General features: G+C 33.1%; 2 protein-coding genes across 5 annotated transcripts; one reads left to right on the top strand and one right to left on the bottom strand.

Annotated features, from left to right (window-relative positions):
- The first annotated feature begins 952 nt into the window (after positions 1-952).
- LOC111394743 (putative nuclear RNA export factor SDE5) lies at positions 953-10,389 on the top strand. Of its 4 annotated transcripts, none has more exons than XM_023020713.1 (12): positions 953-1,022; positions 4,741-5,309; positions 5,674-5,699; positions 6,118-6,195; positions 6,614-6,687; positions 6,999-7,252; positions 8,124-8,209; positions 8,363-8,419; positions 8,795-8,862; positions 8,959-9,059; positions 9,139-9,209; positions 9,955-10,389. In XM_023020713.1, the coding sequence occupies exons 2-12, from the start codon at positions 4,742-4,744 to the stop codon at positions 10,072-10,074; spliced, it is 1,503 nt and encodes a 500-aa protein (XP_022876481.1). In that variant the 5' UTR covers positions 953-1,022; position 4,741; the 3' UTR covers positions 10,075-10,389. The 4 variants fall into 4 exon arrangements, with proteins under 4 accessions (XP_022876481.1, XP_022876483.1, XP_022876480.1 ...); XM_023020715.1 differs by lacking the exon at positions 953-1,022 and adding an exon at positions 1,368-1,501 and having other exon boundaries at positions 8,962-9,059; XM_023020712.1 differs by lacking the exon at positions 953-1,022 and adding an exon at positions 1,368-1,501 and having other exon boundaries at positions 9,955-10,386.
- Positions 10,390-10,704: 315 nt separating this feature from the next.
- LOC111394744 (E3 ubiquitin-protein ligase RMA3-like) lies at positions 10,705-13,467 on the bottom strand. The gene is made up of 2 exons (XM_023020716.1): positions 13,245-13,467; positions 10,705-11,610 (listed from the first exon to the last, which is right to left on the bottom strand). The coding sequence occupies exon 2, from the start codon at positions 11,604-11,606 to the stop codon at positions 10,854-10,856; it is 753 nt and encodes a 250-aa protein (XP_022876484.1). The 5' UTR covers positions 11,607-11,610; positions 13,245-13,467; the 3' UTR covers positions 10,705-10,853.
- Between the last annotated feature and the right edge of the window lie 1,118 nt (positions 13,468-14,585).

The following is a 14,585-nucleotide window of genomic DNA, read 5'->3' as shown; positions in this document are numbered from 1 at the left end:
ATACTTCAGTTAGTAGCGTCATTGCAGCATGCACAAAATCATTTTCTATCTAGTACACCTCGTTGAGTGGCGGTGCCTCTTCTATTATGTGCACTTCAACTACTAATGGTGTGGGTTCGCTTACTGCCCTCTGATATGTAGTCGTGGCCTCACCTTCACCATCTTGCCTTTCCTCGAGAGTGAGGGAAATGAATTTTAAGAAGAATGAATTAATAATGGGCTCATTATGGGCCATACTAGCTTCATTATGCCCCTGTTCGATTCCCATACTTTCCCTATTAAAATGAGAAATATGATCGTTATTTATCACATCAAATTACCAAATTTGAATTTTTATCTTTTGTGTACGACTCGCAACAGCTATATTTTTCATTCTCATTATTTGAAAAATGATAAACTTTAGGGTTTAGGGCTAGTTATGGACCATGTTGGCTTCACCAACTTTCTTTTTCTTGAAGGTGGAATCAAAAGGGAATAGATTAATGGGCTCATTATGAACCAAACTAAGCCCCCGTTTGGCTTACATTCTCTTTCTCATTCTTTTTCTCTATCTTATTTTTAACCACACAATCTTCTATAAAATAATATTACACACAAATAAAAAAAATTTCATTTTTTTTCAATCACATATTTCTCAAAAAAACCCTAAACCATTAAAATTTGGATAGAATATGACCAAACGGGAGGTAATACTTCCATGTCCTACCACCACTCACAAACGTTGTTACACTTGCCACATGAGACTGCTTATTTTTCTTATTTTCTTATAATAAAGTTTGTAAATATTGAATTTTGAAATTATTTATAAAATTATTTTATTAAAAAATTGTGAGTTTTAAAAGGTTCCAAAAGAGAGAAGTTTCAGTATCACGTGAGTGGGCCCACTAATTGCCAAAAGACCACTGCTCCATTCCTCTTTTAGTCTCTTCCTTCTTCAAGAAGCATTACACTCCAGCCAACTAGAGAGAGAGAAATAGAGTCACTGGAGAAGAAGCATCCGGTTTTCTCTCTCAATTTTCCAAGTGAGATTATCTTTTTCTTCAATTTGAATAGGCCCAATTTCATTTATAATATTAGTATATCTTCGTTTCTTTCTGAAATTAGTAACCGTTGATTGATAAATTAAAATATTGGTAAATTTGTAATTAAATTTCTTTATTTGATTGTTGAATTGCATTTCTTTAAATTTGTATCCAATTTCGTACGATTTAAAACTTGAATGTAGTGGCGTAATTTTGTTGCTAATGTAAGTTGATATATATATATTTTTTATTTTTTTATTTATTTATAATTATTTTTTTGAAATTGTGAGTTTTAAAAGGTTCCAAGAGAGAGAAGTTTCAGTATCACGTGAGTGGGCCCACTAATTGCCAAAAGACCACTGCTCCATTCCTCTTTTAGTCTCTTCCTTCTTCAAGAAGCATTACACTCCAGCCAACTAGAGAGAGAGAAATAGAGTCACTGGAGAAGAAGCATCCGGTTTTCTCTCTCAATTTTCCAAGTGAGATTATCTTTTTCTTCAATTTGAATAGGCCCAATTTCATTTATAATATTAGCATATCTTCGTTTCTTTCTGAAATTAGTAACCGTTGATTGATAAATTAAAATATTGGTAAATTTGTAATTAAATTTCTTTATTTGATTGTTGAATTGCATTTCTTTAAATTTGTATCCAATTTCGTACGATTTAAAACTTGAATGTAGTGGCGTAATTTTGTTGCTAATGTAAGTTGATATATATATATTTTTTATTTTTTTATTTATTTATAATTATTTTTTTGAAAGGTTACAGGTTTACGTAAAAGACATATTTAATTTTGAAGATTCAAAAATAATCCCTATGTTCAATGTATTATTATAGCCCTTATTTGAGCCCCATTTTAGGGGAGAAAATGAATTTTTGAATAGTGTATTGACGTGAAATGTGTGGTTAAAAAATAGAAAAAAATTTGATTTGCGTATAATATTATTTTATTGAAAAATGTGTGATTGAAATAGTATCAAATTATTGTTGAAGAATGTATTTTGGTGGAAAAATGGGACTCAAACAAGGGCATAATGTTTAAGCCCCCGTTTGGTCCACATTAAATTCAATTACATTACATCTCATTTTTCTCTCTCCTATTTTCAACCACACAATTTTCCATAAAATAATATTACACTTAAATCCAAAACTTTTCCTTCTTTTTCAACCACTCATTTTTCTAAAAAATACTATTACCCCCATTTCAATTTTCAGGTAATGTGGTTCAAACGGGGGCTAAAATTGAGAAGAAATTCAGTGCATTTAATTTGTTTGCCTAATTATGCGAGAGGGATAACTAGACTTTTATCTTGACGATAGAGACTTCTTAATTAGTAATGGCGATTCTAGGTTTAAAAAAAAAAAAAAAAGAAAAAAGAAAAAAAAAAGAGCTATATAGGCAACAAATGTACATATATACACGTGAAAACTACTTAATTTCGGAAAATTGTTGATGAAAACTTCGTAACTTTGGAAAATTAATTGTGAAGTCTGCCATTTGTATTAAAAATTTTAGCCTCTTTTCTGTTTATAATTAATTCTTTGCAGTGCTTGTCTATGCTCTTTGAAATGCCTGAAGTATGAATAGATACTAAATATAAGATTAACGGCTTCAAAGATTTAATTGTATAATATACGAATTAGGATCCACTGGTAGCAGATATTTTGAAATCTAGTTTTTCGATTTATAACATTCAAATGCAGAGGTAGTTTCAACTGGCTTGTTTGTTCTGCTTTGTCATTCAACAATGTGTCTTTAGCATTGTGCATATATTTATGTACAATTATTGAAGAATTGATTAGATGTCATTATTTCCTGCTCTAGTTTATAATTTAATGTATAGGGTCATTGAAATAATTCTAGGCATTATTTATTGTTTTCCAACAGAATTTTTGAAAATATCTCCACTCAACAAACCAGTGCTTATTGTATAATCACCATTGGTGAGAAATAAATTTTGTTTGCTGTTAGTTTGACGTCTTTTTTTTCTTCATATGTTGAGTGAAATACTAATATTCTTCTTTCAGTAAGAATGAGTTCGAAACAACCGTCGCCTCAGAATCCTTAAAATTACTAATCAATTTTGAACTTTTAATCACTTAGATTAAGTTTTCTCATGCACCTGACTATCACGTGACCAGGCCTACCAATTTCGATTAGTCCACAATACTCCGCATTAAAAGCGATGCACCAATTCCATTTTTATCCTCTCACTCTACTCTCATTTCCTTCTCCAAAAAGCATTACGCTTATACTGTAAACCAGAGAGAGTAGGAAAGAATCAGTGGAAAATAAATCACCTATTTTCTCAAGTTTCAAGTAAGAATTTTTTTCTTAAATATTTCTATTGTTTTCTTCAATTTACATTGGCTGAACTCTATTAATAACAATTTAATAGATTTTCGTTTTCATTCTAAAATCAGTAGTGGTTGATAAATTAAAGTCTTGGTAAATTTGTTAAAAGATCTCTTTATTTGATTGTTGAATTGCGTTCCTTGGACTTTGTATCTAGTTTGTACGATTTTATACATTCAAGGAGTGGCGCGGTTTTTCTTGGTAATGTAAGCTGATTTTTTTTTTGTTGAAAGTTTGGAGCTTTACAAAAGAAACATATTTAATTTTAAAGATATTGATCAACTATCAATCTCTACATTCAATGTGTTTTTCTAATGTCCAAAATTTAGACGAAATTCATTTATTTTATATGCCTAATTATTTGCAATGCTTATCTGCGTTCCAGATGCCCGAAACTTGAATTTTTACTGAATATAACCTTGATGACTTCGACAATTTAATTGGATAGTATTCGAATTAGGATCCATGGAATTATATTTATATCATTGAAATGCACATATAGTTTCTACTGGCTTGTTTGTTCTACTTTGTCATTCAACAATGTGACGTTAGCATTGAGAATATATATTCATTTACAATAATGTGTTTGTTTGGATTTGATTGTAAGTTACTGAAATTATAATGAAATGAGTGGTGTATAAGTGAATAATAGTTGTGGGCTCTACATAATGCATGTTTAAAATTAAAATTTGACTTTGACTTTTAAATTTTAATGTACTTATATTGAAATCCAAAGAAGCACTTTGAAGAATTGCTGTAGTTTCCCCCTCTAGAAAAGAATTTTTTTAGGTAATGTATAACTTTTTTTGAATGCTTGAAATTGCAGACGATGCTTCAGGGAATTAGATTGACTATCTTATTAAATTCACTATGTTGGCATGGATCGAGAAAAAAGTAAATTTATTTAGATTGTTGAAGTGATTTTTATGAGACTTTTGTCCTTATCTTAGACTGGTTTACAAGTTTAAGACGAAGTATGGGTTGATGATGCTTCTATTAAAATGACAAAAGTGTGATTTCTCAAAACTTCCTAGCATCTGTCCATTTGAGCGCCTGATTCTGTATTTACATCGTTTTTGGCTTGTCTTAGCCAATTAGGTCTAGTGTCCTGCAAGGTGGGATGCTGGTTTTCCATCTTGTCTCTGTAATACTGGCATTTCTTGTGTGCTGGAACATATTTTCCATGTTTTATTTAAAACCAAAAACAATTATGTGGATTTTCTTCCATTTACATCACTGTTTAAACTAACATGTAATCATTAAGTTAAAGAAGGTTGTGCAGTCTGCTCAAGTGAATTTTTCTGATTTGCCATTTGTTTTTTAGTCTTTATTGAAATTCTTGCTTCTTTTTCCGTTGAAGGATGAAAATGGAAACACTGCCTTCGACGTTTTCTTACACCAATGAGGATAAAAAGAATCTCAAGCAATTACTTGATGCCTTTGGATCTGTGGTTTCTCTTGACGATATAGCTTCTGCCTACTGTCAAGCAGATCGCAATTTAGTCATTACTTGTGAACTACTCCGTAAGATGCAGGGAAGCACCTCTGGCACATCTATGTCAGTTTCACAAGATGATTTGGAAAGCAAAACAAGTCTGTCTTCTGAATATCAAATGGATAATATTCTGGAGAATGTTTGTGCTTCTAACTCCAAGGTCAAAAAGTGTTCAGCATCAATGGGAACTGTGTCATGTGTGATTGGGAGAGAATATTCTCAACATAGGTCAGTAACTAATGAAACATGCAAGAAGACCAAACCACTGAAATTGAATTCGACGGATTTTCCAGTCTCTGAGATTTGGGATGAGAACTTGGAATCAGATTCTACAGCAAGGAATGAAACCCTGCATCAAGACATTGAACAATTTCTTTTCAAAATGCTTGGAGATGGCTTTCAGCTTGAAATGGATGTAATTCAAGACGTTGTTGGTAAAAACTCTTAGCTTAATACTCTCACCTGCTTAGCAGTTATAGCTAAAAGGTTCTGTATATCTGTAATTGAAAGGGGAACTGTGAATACTATAACACATTAATTCTTCTGATAGTTTAAGTATGTCTATTTCTTCGTTTTGTGATAAAAATAGAATTCGAAGAACTCTGAAAGCACATAGAGTGTTGAGATATTTTGTGTATACTTTACATATTCATGCAATGAAACTAGATTTTGTGTTTAGCAACAGACGCTGCCACTTAATGTGACCGGAATTATTTTTCCTAGCTAAAAGATTATTAACTTATCATTCTTATTTCTCGTTGTTATTATGTCTAATCAAGCAATGTCTTCCATTTGCAGGCCAGTGTGGATATGACATGCAAATGGTAAGTCTATATCGATTTGCTATTATCAGCTCCTAAATTTTGGCATTCTTGAAAGATTTCTTATGTTCTGAATAACCAATGAAGTTTAAAATTTATGAATATGTCCAAGTTTAGGTGCCTTTTCAATTGTACTGCGCTTAAGCTATCATTAACTTCCCATTTATACGCGCTAATAGTTTATCCACGTATTACGATTTCGGTTTGGTATTGGCATCACATTCATAAAGTTGTGGATTGAAGTCTAGATGTAGCAACTTGCATGAAATACCAAAGAGTTTGTACCAGCCTTCCGCTAGCAGTGTTTCTTGGAAGGAACTATTTGCAGAAATATCACTTAATGTTTTAGTGCACTCTCGTATGCATTTCATTTTCTAAGTTTACAACTTCTCGTTGTTCTCTCACTTTTGCAAATATGCAGAGTATGGATAAGCTTCTGGACCTCTCAGCATCAACATTAGGGAAGAAAGATGACGTTATTGGCATTGATGCTCATAAGGTGAACTTGATTCTTAAAAAACCTACTTGGAAAGTATGCCTATCCATTGTGTGCATTACAAATGATCTTCGCACAGATAGAAGCTCAAGATGGCTACTTTTGTGATGGAGTCATGATTTTCAATTTATGCTTCTGACGAAGCTAAATAATAAGATGTCTTGTGCTTCATGATTTTCCTTATCTTGTCCCAACACTTCCACCCCTCCCCACCATGCAGGATTGTAAGAGATTCAATAAAGAAAATTATGTATCTTGATTTAGAATGGTTTTTAAGGGATTGGAGATGTGACTTATAATTGATGTGAAGTTGCAATAGAAAGTAAAACAAATTTACACACCATTTGCAAAATTCATCAACATATACTGAATCTCTTTTTTAACCTATTCTGTTTGTCTGTCTACTCATCTCATTAAATAGCATATGGGGAATAATCCGGAGCTAGAAGATAATCCATGTGAAGGACAACCACCACACCTCAACTTCTGTGAAAGGTAATTTATTCATTTAGAAACTTTTATAAACTGCAAGTGTTGCAGTATTAGAGCAGGAGGAACTCTTTATCATCTTCAAAAATCTTAGTGCATGTTTGGGGAGTGTTTATAAATAGTTTAAATTATAAATAAATAGAAATGAGTGGTGGATAAGTGGGTAGTAATTGTGAGTTGCTTAAAATGTATGGGTAAAAAATGGCTTGAATGTGTATAAACAATTTATAAACATAACCAAACATAAGTTTAATCTAGAAACTATTTCAGTACTAAAAAATCTAATTATGCTTTAATTTTGCTTTTACACTGTGCAGATCTAATGCAGATATCTCAATTGGAAGTGAATTACGATTACCTAGAAGAGAGAAGGAAAAGCATGATATCCAAAAAGAAGTTCTACAGGCACTATTTAATGCACCCGAAAGAATCGAAGAGAAGTCAGAGAGAATTCAACCGATTAGAGGAGACAAGCGAAGGACTCCTTATGGACGGTTTGTGGCGAAACCACCAGAAGATACAAGTTTAGAAAACATTACCTTTATTACAAGTCGACCAGTTGGTAAAAGGAGTGAGTGCTTTGCCTCTTTATGACATGCTTATGGCTTTTTATTTTCTCCAATTCCAATATGAAGCTTAGATGTTGCAGATGGTAGATGATTTAGTCAGAATTTACTCATTGCTTTGCTTTTCTGCCTTGGAATTAGGCAAAATATCTGTACTGTTTAACTTGGCTTTAAGTTTATTTATTATGCAAGAAGGATGTATTCAAGTGTTGTCTGGTTCATTTGGTCAGCAATTTTTAATTTTTCTCTTTACATTTTTTTCCTTCAATTTAAACTTGACTGAGATTATGGCCTCTGGAGTAATGAACTTCAAAGAAATTAAAATTTTGATATAGATGTTTTTGACGTTTATGCTGATGTTATATGTTCTGTTTTCCACAATGCTATTTGTACTTGGGATTTTATTTTCTTTTCCCAAATATGAAATATCTTTGTACAGTCTTTTCACTTTTTAAAGTGAAGACAATAATAAGATGTGGTATTTGCCAATGTTTCATTTTCTAGAGGTACCTTCATAGAGCATCTTTCTCTTTAAATACAGTGCACAAATTTTCATTCTTTGTTATTGGAACTCGCTACTTGAATCATTTGTACAAGTCCCTTTCAAACAAGGATTTTTTGATATTTTAATGCTCAGGCTTAGTCCAAAAGATATAAAGTTGAGTACACCAAATTTTATCCTTAGCCGTAATGCTTGATGACTAATTTCAAGCCTTTAATGCTGGAATTATTAAAATAGAGAGCATTTCTATTCTATTTCATACTTCATTACACAGGAATTATACATTTACATATATTGAAAAGGGTAATTTGGTTACTTGGTTTCTTATTCCTTACTTCGATGCTCTCTGGTGCGATATAAACGGTTGTTCTTAGGTGATGAAAATGGTGAGAATAGCTATGAGGACTTGCGTGAGGCTGTGAAGGAGTATTGGATTGCGATGAAAGAATACTACAAAGCTGTAAGTCTTTGACCTCCCGTGTCCACTCCTCACTACCTCCAACTCTCCACAAAACCCCTATCTGACTCTTTCTGTTCTGCATTGGGATCTGGAACCGTGGTCCAATGTATCTATCTGAATTCTCGATTGAAAATAGTCATGGTTTCTGGACAGGCTGTTGATGCATTCACTGAAAAGGATCATGAGAAAGCACAAAAGTTTCTGCAAGAGGTCTAGTAAATGTCTCCTTCAAACTTGCACTAGCCACTAGAGCTTAGATTTGAAAATAAATTATTGAACAGTGTACCATACTTTTTTATCATGTGATTTTTATGACTATACCACCAATTTTTTTTCTTGAAGTTCGTCATCTAGTCTATATCGACGTAGAATATGATTAAATTTTGAGATTTCAAGCATGCTTTCACCTTTCACGCCTTTCGCTTCTCCTTGACAAAGAAAAATAAACTATTGAGCTTCCTTTGTTAGATTGAGTTATATGAACTTCTGATCACGTGTTATTATTAACGGATGTTATTACTTTTTATTTCTTCTTCTCTCTTACGTTGTTTGTGTTTCTTTTCTGTGCTGGTGGTGGGGCTGTAGGGACACTTTTTTATGAAGAAGGCCCGAGAAGCAGACGAAACATCTGCACAAAAACTTCTTGAGAACAGGTAAGGACAAAGTGCTATGCCTTCTTTCTTCTTTGACTTCTTCCCATTATTCATCCGTTGCCCATGAAATGGCCTAATAACTCGCACTTTCTGCAGTAGCGCAGAAGAAGAACTCTCTCTTAATGTTTATTTATTTGAGCCGAAGGAAGCTGTTCACATGCTGAGACTTCACTTGCCTACTTTTTCGGGTCTTCCATGTACGCTATCGTTCTCTCACTTTTCTCATGACTAGGTTTGACTTAAAGACATGGTTCTGAACTGTTCTTTTTCCATCAGCTGTTAAGCATCTCAATGTTATAGTTGGGACCAATGAAAAAGATGCCAAAGAAGGGCTTCGGAAGCGAATGGTATGGGTATTCCTTTCATTGCTTGATAATTGAAGTTTGTGTTTCTATTGTTCATGCTCGTATTGATTGAGAGTGAGATTAGATTAACAGTAAAAAATATGAGTAAGTGAATAGTTTAATAAAAAATTCTGGATTGGACTGGAGTTCATGAAAAACTTGATTTTTTTTTGTTTATTTTTCTTCTTTAATGCTGTTACATATTATGTAATCCTCCCTACCAAATATGTCATAGTAGCACGCTACAATTTAAAAGGCTAGTTCAAAGTTACGTGTGTGGATCATATCTATTTTTGCTGAATATCGAAAAACTCATGGGATGTTGTCCAATGGATTTCCTAATTATTTTTCCGACTGAACCAGATATTTCTGTTGATAGATTACCCACAGCCCCCGCCTCATAAAAAGAGAAAAAAGCTCTATGCACTGTAGGTAAAGCAGAAAAGAAGGTCATGAAATACGGAAGCGAAAGTCTTATGATACTATTTGCAATTCTATTTTTCCTTCTAGTTTGGTGGTTGATGTTCTTCGAATAGTCTAGTTATTGTTTATTAATCTGTTGGGTTTAACTGTGATAGTTTTGTACATCATTTACATTTCTATTTGGCGCTCTGGTAATGCATATTTCATTTGTTTTTGGAGGGGAAGAAAAAGATTCAAGGTGCAGTACCAAGATGTTGGGCACTGTATCTGCAACATTTGAGGCTATTAATTGATAATTGGAAATGTCTTGATGTGTCTGCTGCAGATTATCAAGCTTCTGAACCGGGAGTCTATACCATTTACTGAGAACGAGAGTGGCAAGATGATTGCAATCCAGGTTGATGAGATTAATCCAGAGAAACTAAGTTTTGCTAAAAAATCTTAAATTTTCAAATTTTGAAGACGTGAGGAGTTTTGCAATCCGGCGTATTACTTGGAAATCATACTGTTTTGCCAAATTATGAAAGAAATTTTATTTTGCGAAATTTGTAGATGACTAAAGTGTTGCATCTATGCAATCGTCGTCATCAATGGTAATAGCGTACCAGTTGATTTTTTGCAAAATGAAAGCAAAACTAAGCAGTTTATAATTTGTCTGCATTTGCGAGTTGTACTTTGAACGCTCATTTTGATCGTAATATGCTGGGTGATGAACCATATTGACAAGGAGTTTGTCAAAAATCATTTTACTTGTTAACTATAGTGTCTTACGTAACAATGTTGGGGTAGAAGGAGATTGATACCTTTATCTTTCTTGTCACGCTTTTGAATTTCATACAATTCATTTAGCTTTTCACGACATAATTCAGATTAGTAAAACATAAAATATTTTGCCACTATACAATGATGTTTACCTTGGCCAATGGTTCAATCTGATGTTACAGCACTCAAAAGTTGGAAGGATCCAAAATGAAGAATACAAGCAAAACTCAAAAGGATGCAGGATGGATAGATAAACATCACAAGAGAACTTTTGTGAACTCCAACATAGATAAGAATACGGAAAAGAAAAATATGTCCAACATCATCAACATAATTACTCAGAAAAACTTTTCTTAAACATACTACGAAAGAATTATTATTATTATTTTTCGCAACATCTCTTAAAAAAGTTACATGGTATCCGCTCCCATATGTACAGCTATACAAGGATGAATAGAAAACCTAAAATAGGATAAGGCACAAAATAAAGCAGCAGAGGAGAAAGATGGATACCCTGTTAAGAGACTTATCCACCTGCATTTCTTGCCTTCTCAACCGAGGGCCACCATTTCCCGTAATGGGGTAGGAATTTGGATAAGGATAAGAGAATAAACTCGTCTCTGAGCTCCCAAATATTCTAGCGAAAACCATTTCACCAAACATATGTATTGTTGGATTGAAGAAACTAGTAGTTGTGCTTCCCCCGATGCTAGATGGTGTCATTGAAGCATAATTATCAAAAGTGTGATGAAAAGACGGCTGCTGTGGCTGAAAAGGATTGGGATGAAGTTGCTGATTAGGAGCGAGTAGTGTGTTCATACCATGCGCCGCTGGCCTGTGGGGTATGATGAGATCCAATTGGTGTTTCTTGCTGTCAGATTCGGCTGATGATGTGCCACGACCATAGAGAGGAACCAATGAAGAGGTTGTGATGTAAGCCTTACAAATTGGACATTTTGGTTTACCGTCTGAATCCAAGGACGAGCTCTGAACCTGAAGCCATTTGTAAATGCAAGGCCAGCAATAGAGATGACCACAAAGGGTAACCACTGGATCACGTGCTGAGTCTAAACAAATGTTGCAATCAAAGCATCCGTTTACATTTTCTGAAGCTGTTCCTGTTGGTGACACTGAATTGAATTTTTGTTTCTGCGAAACATCTCCCTCAGATGAAAAATGCATAGTAGGGGCACCAAAGTTGTGTTGAAATGCCATATCACTGCATAAGAAAGCAAGAGATTAAGTGTCGTTCCTAATAAAAGGTACACTAGTGTAGGTATCTCAAGATCAATAGAAGTTAATGACACAATAGTCTTTGAAAGTTTGCAACAAAAACAATAAAGCCAAAAATTTCATATAGATTACAGCACCCCAGATAATCAAACAATCAAGATATGCCAATATGCCAGACTGGATCCATTGAATAAAATATTGCAAGGCTCCACTAACAGTTAAATTAAAGAGAATAATTATAATTAGATGGGTCCGATCATGTCCCTTCCCCGTCGACATGAACGAAAAAGAATAGGGATAAGATGATCAATCAACTTTCTCTCTCCATTTTCACAAGAAAAGGATGCAGTAATTTCAAGCACTTGCATATGCTGTCTGTTTTTAATTGTAATGTTATTAACAAAAAAATTCAGAACCCAAGTAGAAACTGAAAATCACAAGCTTTGGTAAATTGTCAACATCTCAAAAGAGTTACTTCTACAAACCGTGAAGTTCTCAATTTAGACCTTGGATCCATTCCCAGAATCTCAATTTTCTTATCTAATGAAAAACGACATATTGATACCTATGACAGTAAAAGTTACATATATATAGTGTACCGTGATTGCTTTAAGAGTCATAGCCTTCAGAATGTCTAAATGGAAGAGGCAAAAAAAACACTACTGTAGATGGGTTGAAATGATGTTTCAACTAACCCACATGATATATGCTTTCCGATCAAGCCAAATTCTGGTTAAACTTTTTAAATTGACAATAATGATATGATGTTGTTCGATAGTTTCAAAAGATGCCACGATAGATGATTCTGATAACTATGCGTTTTCAACTTTTCATAGGTTGGTAGTTCCAATGGCAATGTCTGGGATAATTTCCATGACATACAATACAGTATTAAATTAAACCGAAGAAAACCCATTGGACCAGCAAAATTAATAAAAATCAACTAATACACTTTAATCTTTAACGACAAACCGAAGAAAACCCATTGGACCAGCAAAATTAATAAAAATCAACTAATACACTTTAATCTTTAACGACAAATAGGCCCAAAGATGAGAATCAGCAAATATCTCAAGAGTGATTTTCCCTCACCAAATGCAATTCATTACTATAACAAATGATGCCAAAATGATCAAAATTCACATTTTCCCCCTTCTGATAGCAATCTTCGTATTTGATTGGTTTTTATCAGAACTTAAAAAATCTGTTCAATTTCTCTTTTTGTGGTTAAAGAGATGTGTTTTTGCTTATGAGATTAAATTAGACATCGCGTGTACATACAAATAAAAAGAAACAATGAATGGAGGGGTTTCCAGCATAGAGATTTCGATTTTGTTCCTAGATAGCAAAAACAAGATATCTCCAACAAAATTAGCATACCTGAAATTTTGAAACTCCAATACTTTGACAATTTTCCCCAAAATTAGCAATATTTGGTGCAATAAAATTCACCCAAACTAAACAAGGAGAAAAATGCAATATCAACGATCTAAAACCAGGTATAAAAAACATTACAAGAGATATCAATTGCAAAAAAGGAAAAAAAAATCCCTATAATCCAACGCAATAAATAAAATCATCCGAAAATATAATGTATTTATGCAAAGAGAAACAACATACCTAGCTGAAAAAAAACACAATCCAGAGAGAGAATCAGACACAGAATTTTGTTGAGTTATTTTAGAAAGAGAAAGAAATAGGAGCAGGAAAAGAATGAAATAACAAGGCGAAATTGAGGAAAAACAAGATACGAATGAATCGATGAATCGAAAATGTATATTGGAATTGGAATCTGGGTTTTCGATTAGAATATATATAAAAGCAAGCAAAGCGCGTGATTCACTTCAGTGATGGCTGTTGACACGTGTCGAGGTGTGGGGTAGAATGGGGGGTGTAACGCGCGGCGCAGTAGAAGTGATGGCTCCTCCGCCAATCACTCGCCGCCACTTAAATATTATCATATTCGTTAATTTATTTATTAATTAGTTTGACATAAACATTTATTAACAATTTGAAGTGAACAAAGTTGACGAATCAAAACCAAGAGAAATTTACAGTGTGCTGTGCACACAACATTAATCCTTCGAAAAATGTAACTCTAGTACCCGACAGTTAATGCAGTCCGTGACATTATAATCAAATGCTTCTGGAAGCTTCTGGTCTCAGTTAATTAAATAATAATCTTAGAATTGTATATAATGGATTGAACTTAGCTATGCATAAAGCATGGTGTTTATACATGGGGAAATATAGTTTAATAGTCTAAATATAAGGAGGATTTTCCAAATTAGTCTAAAAAATAAAAACATTTGAAAACTAGTCTCCAAATAATCAATTTTCCAAAAATACCCTTAACAGAGAAATTGCAACCAAAGCCACTACAATGTCTAAAAACCTTCAAATAAGTCCTCAAGCAAATATAGTTCATAAAATTTTAATAAATCTAGATCCAAATATTATAAAAAATTTTATTGATCTAAAAATCTATACAGAAAACGAATTAATCTATCTAGAAGAAGATCTGAAAGACTTCTTTATAGAATATTTAGACCCAAAAATAAAAAATAAAAACAATTCCATAGATAACGAAGCAATCAAAATGGAAAAAGACATATATAAATTAATTCTTAATTTAAGAAGGAGAATTGAAAAATTAAACATAATTATTCAAGAAAAAGTATTAATAAAAAATAGTGAGTTTTATAAATTCTATTGTGGCATTTTAAATACTTATGAAGAATCTAATTGGCTCAAAAATATTAACCCCTCCGCTGCACACTCCGACGAGATGGTATCAGAGCCATGTTACGAACCAAAAATAATGATGAATATAGTAGATGAAGAAAATATAATAGAAGAATTTTTGAAAAAAGTTGAAAAACATAAAAAACCTAGTTATCCCTATTTACCTAAAAACACTACGAATGAAAGTTTTGAGGATATACATAAAAGACTAGAAAA

This window comes from Olea europaea, chromosome 5 (genome assembly GCF_002742605.1).
Source record: "Olea europaea var. sylvestris chromosome 5, O_europaea_v1, whole genome shotgun sequence".
Taxonomy (NCBI): domain Eukaryota; kingdom Viridiplantae; phylum Streptophyta; class Magnoliopsida; order Lamiales; family Oleaceae; genus Olea; species Olea europaea.
The sequence above is the reverse complement of the archived record's forward strand: the minus strand, read 5'-3'. Positions and strand labels throughout refer to the sequence as shown.

Excerpts from the sequence above, each read along its gene's own strand:
- LOC111394743 (XM_023020713.1), top strand. The coding sequence starts at position 4,742 with ATGAAAATGGAAACACTGCCTTCGACGTTTTCTTACACCAATGAGGAT. Across the intron at positions 6,688-6,998 it reads CACCTCAACTTCTGTGAAAG|ATCTAATGCAGATATCTCAA; the intron begins GTAATTTATTCA and ends TACACTGTGCAG. Across the intron at positions 7,253-8,123 it reads TCGACCAGTTGGTAAAAGGA|GTGATGAAAATGGTGAGAAT; the intron begins GTGAGTGCTTTG and ends GGTTGTTCTTAG.
- LOC111394744 (XM_023020716.1), bottom strand. The coding sequence starts at position 11,606 with ATGGCATTTCAACACAACTTTGGTGCCCCTACTATGCATTTTTCATCT.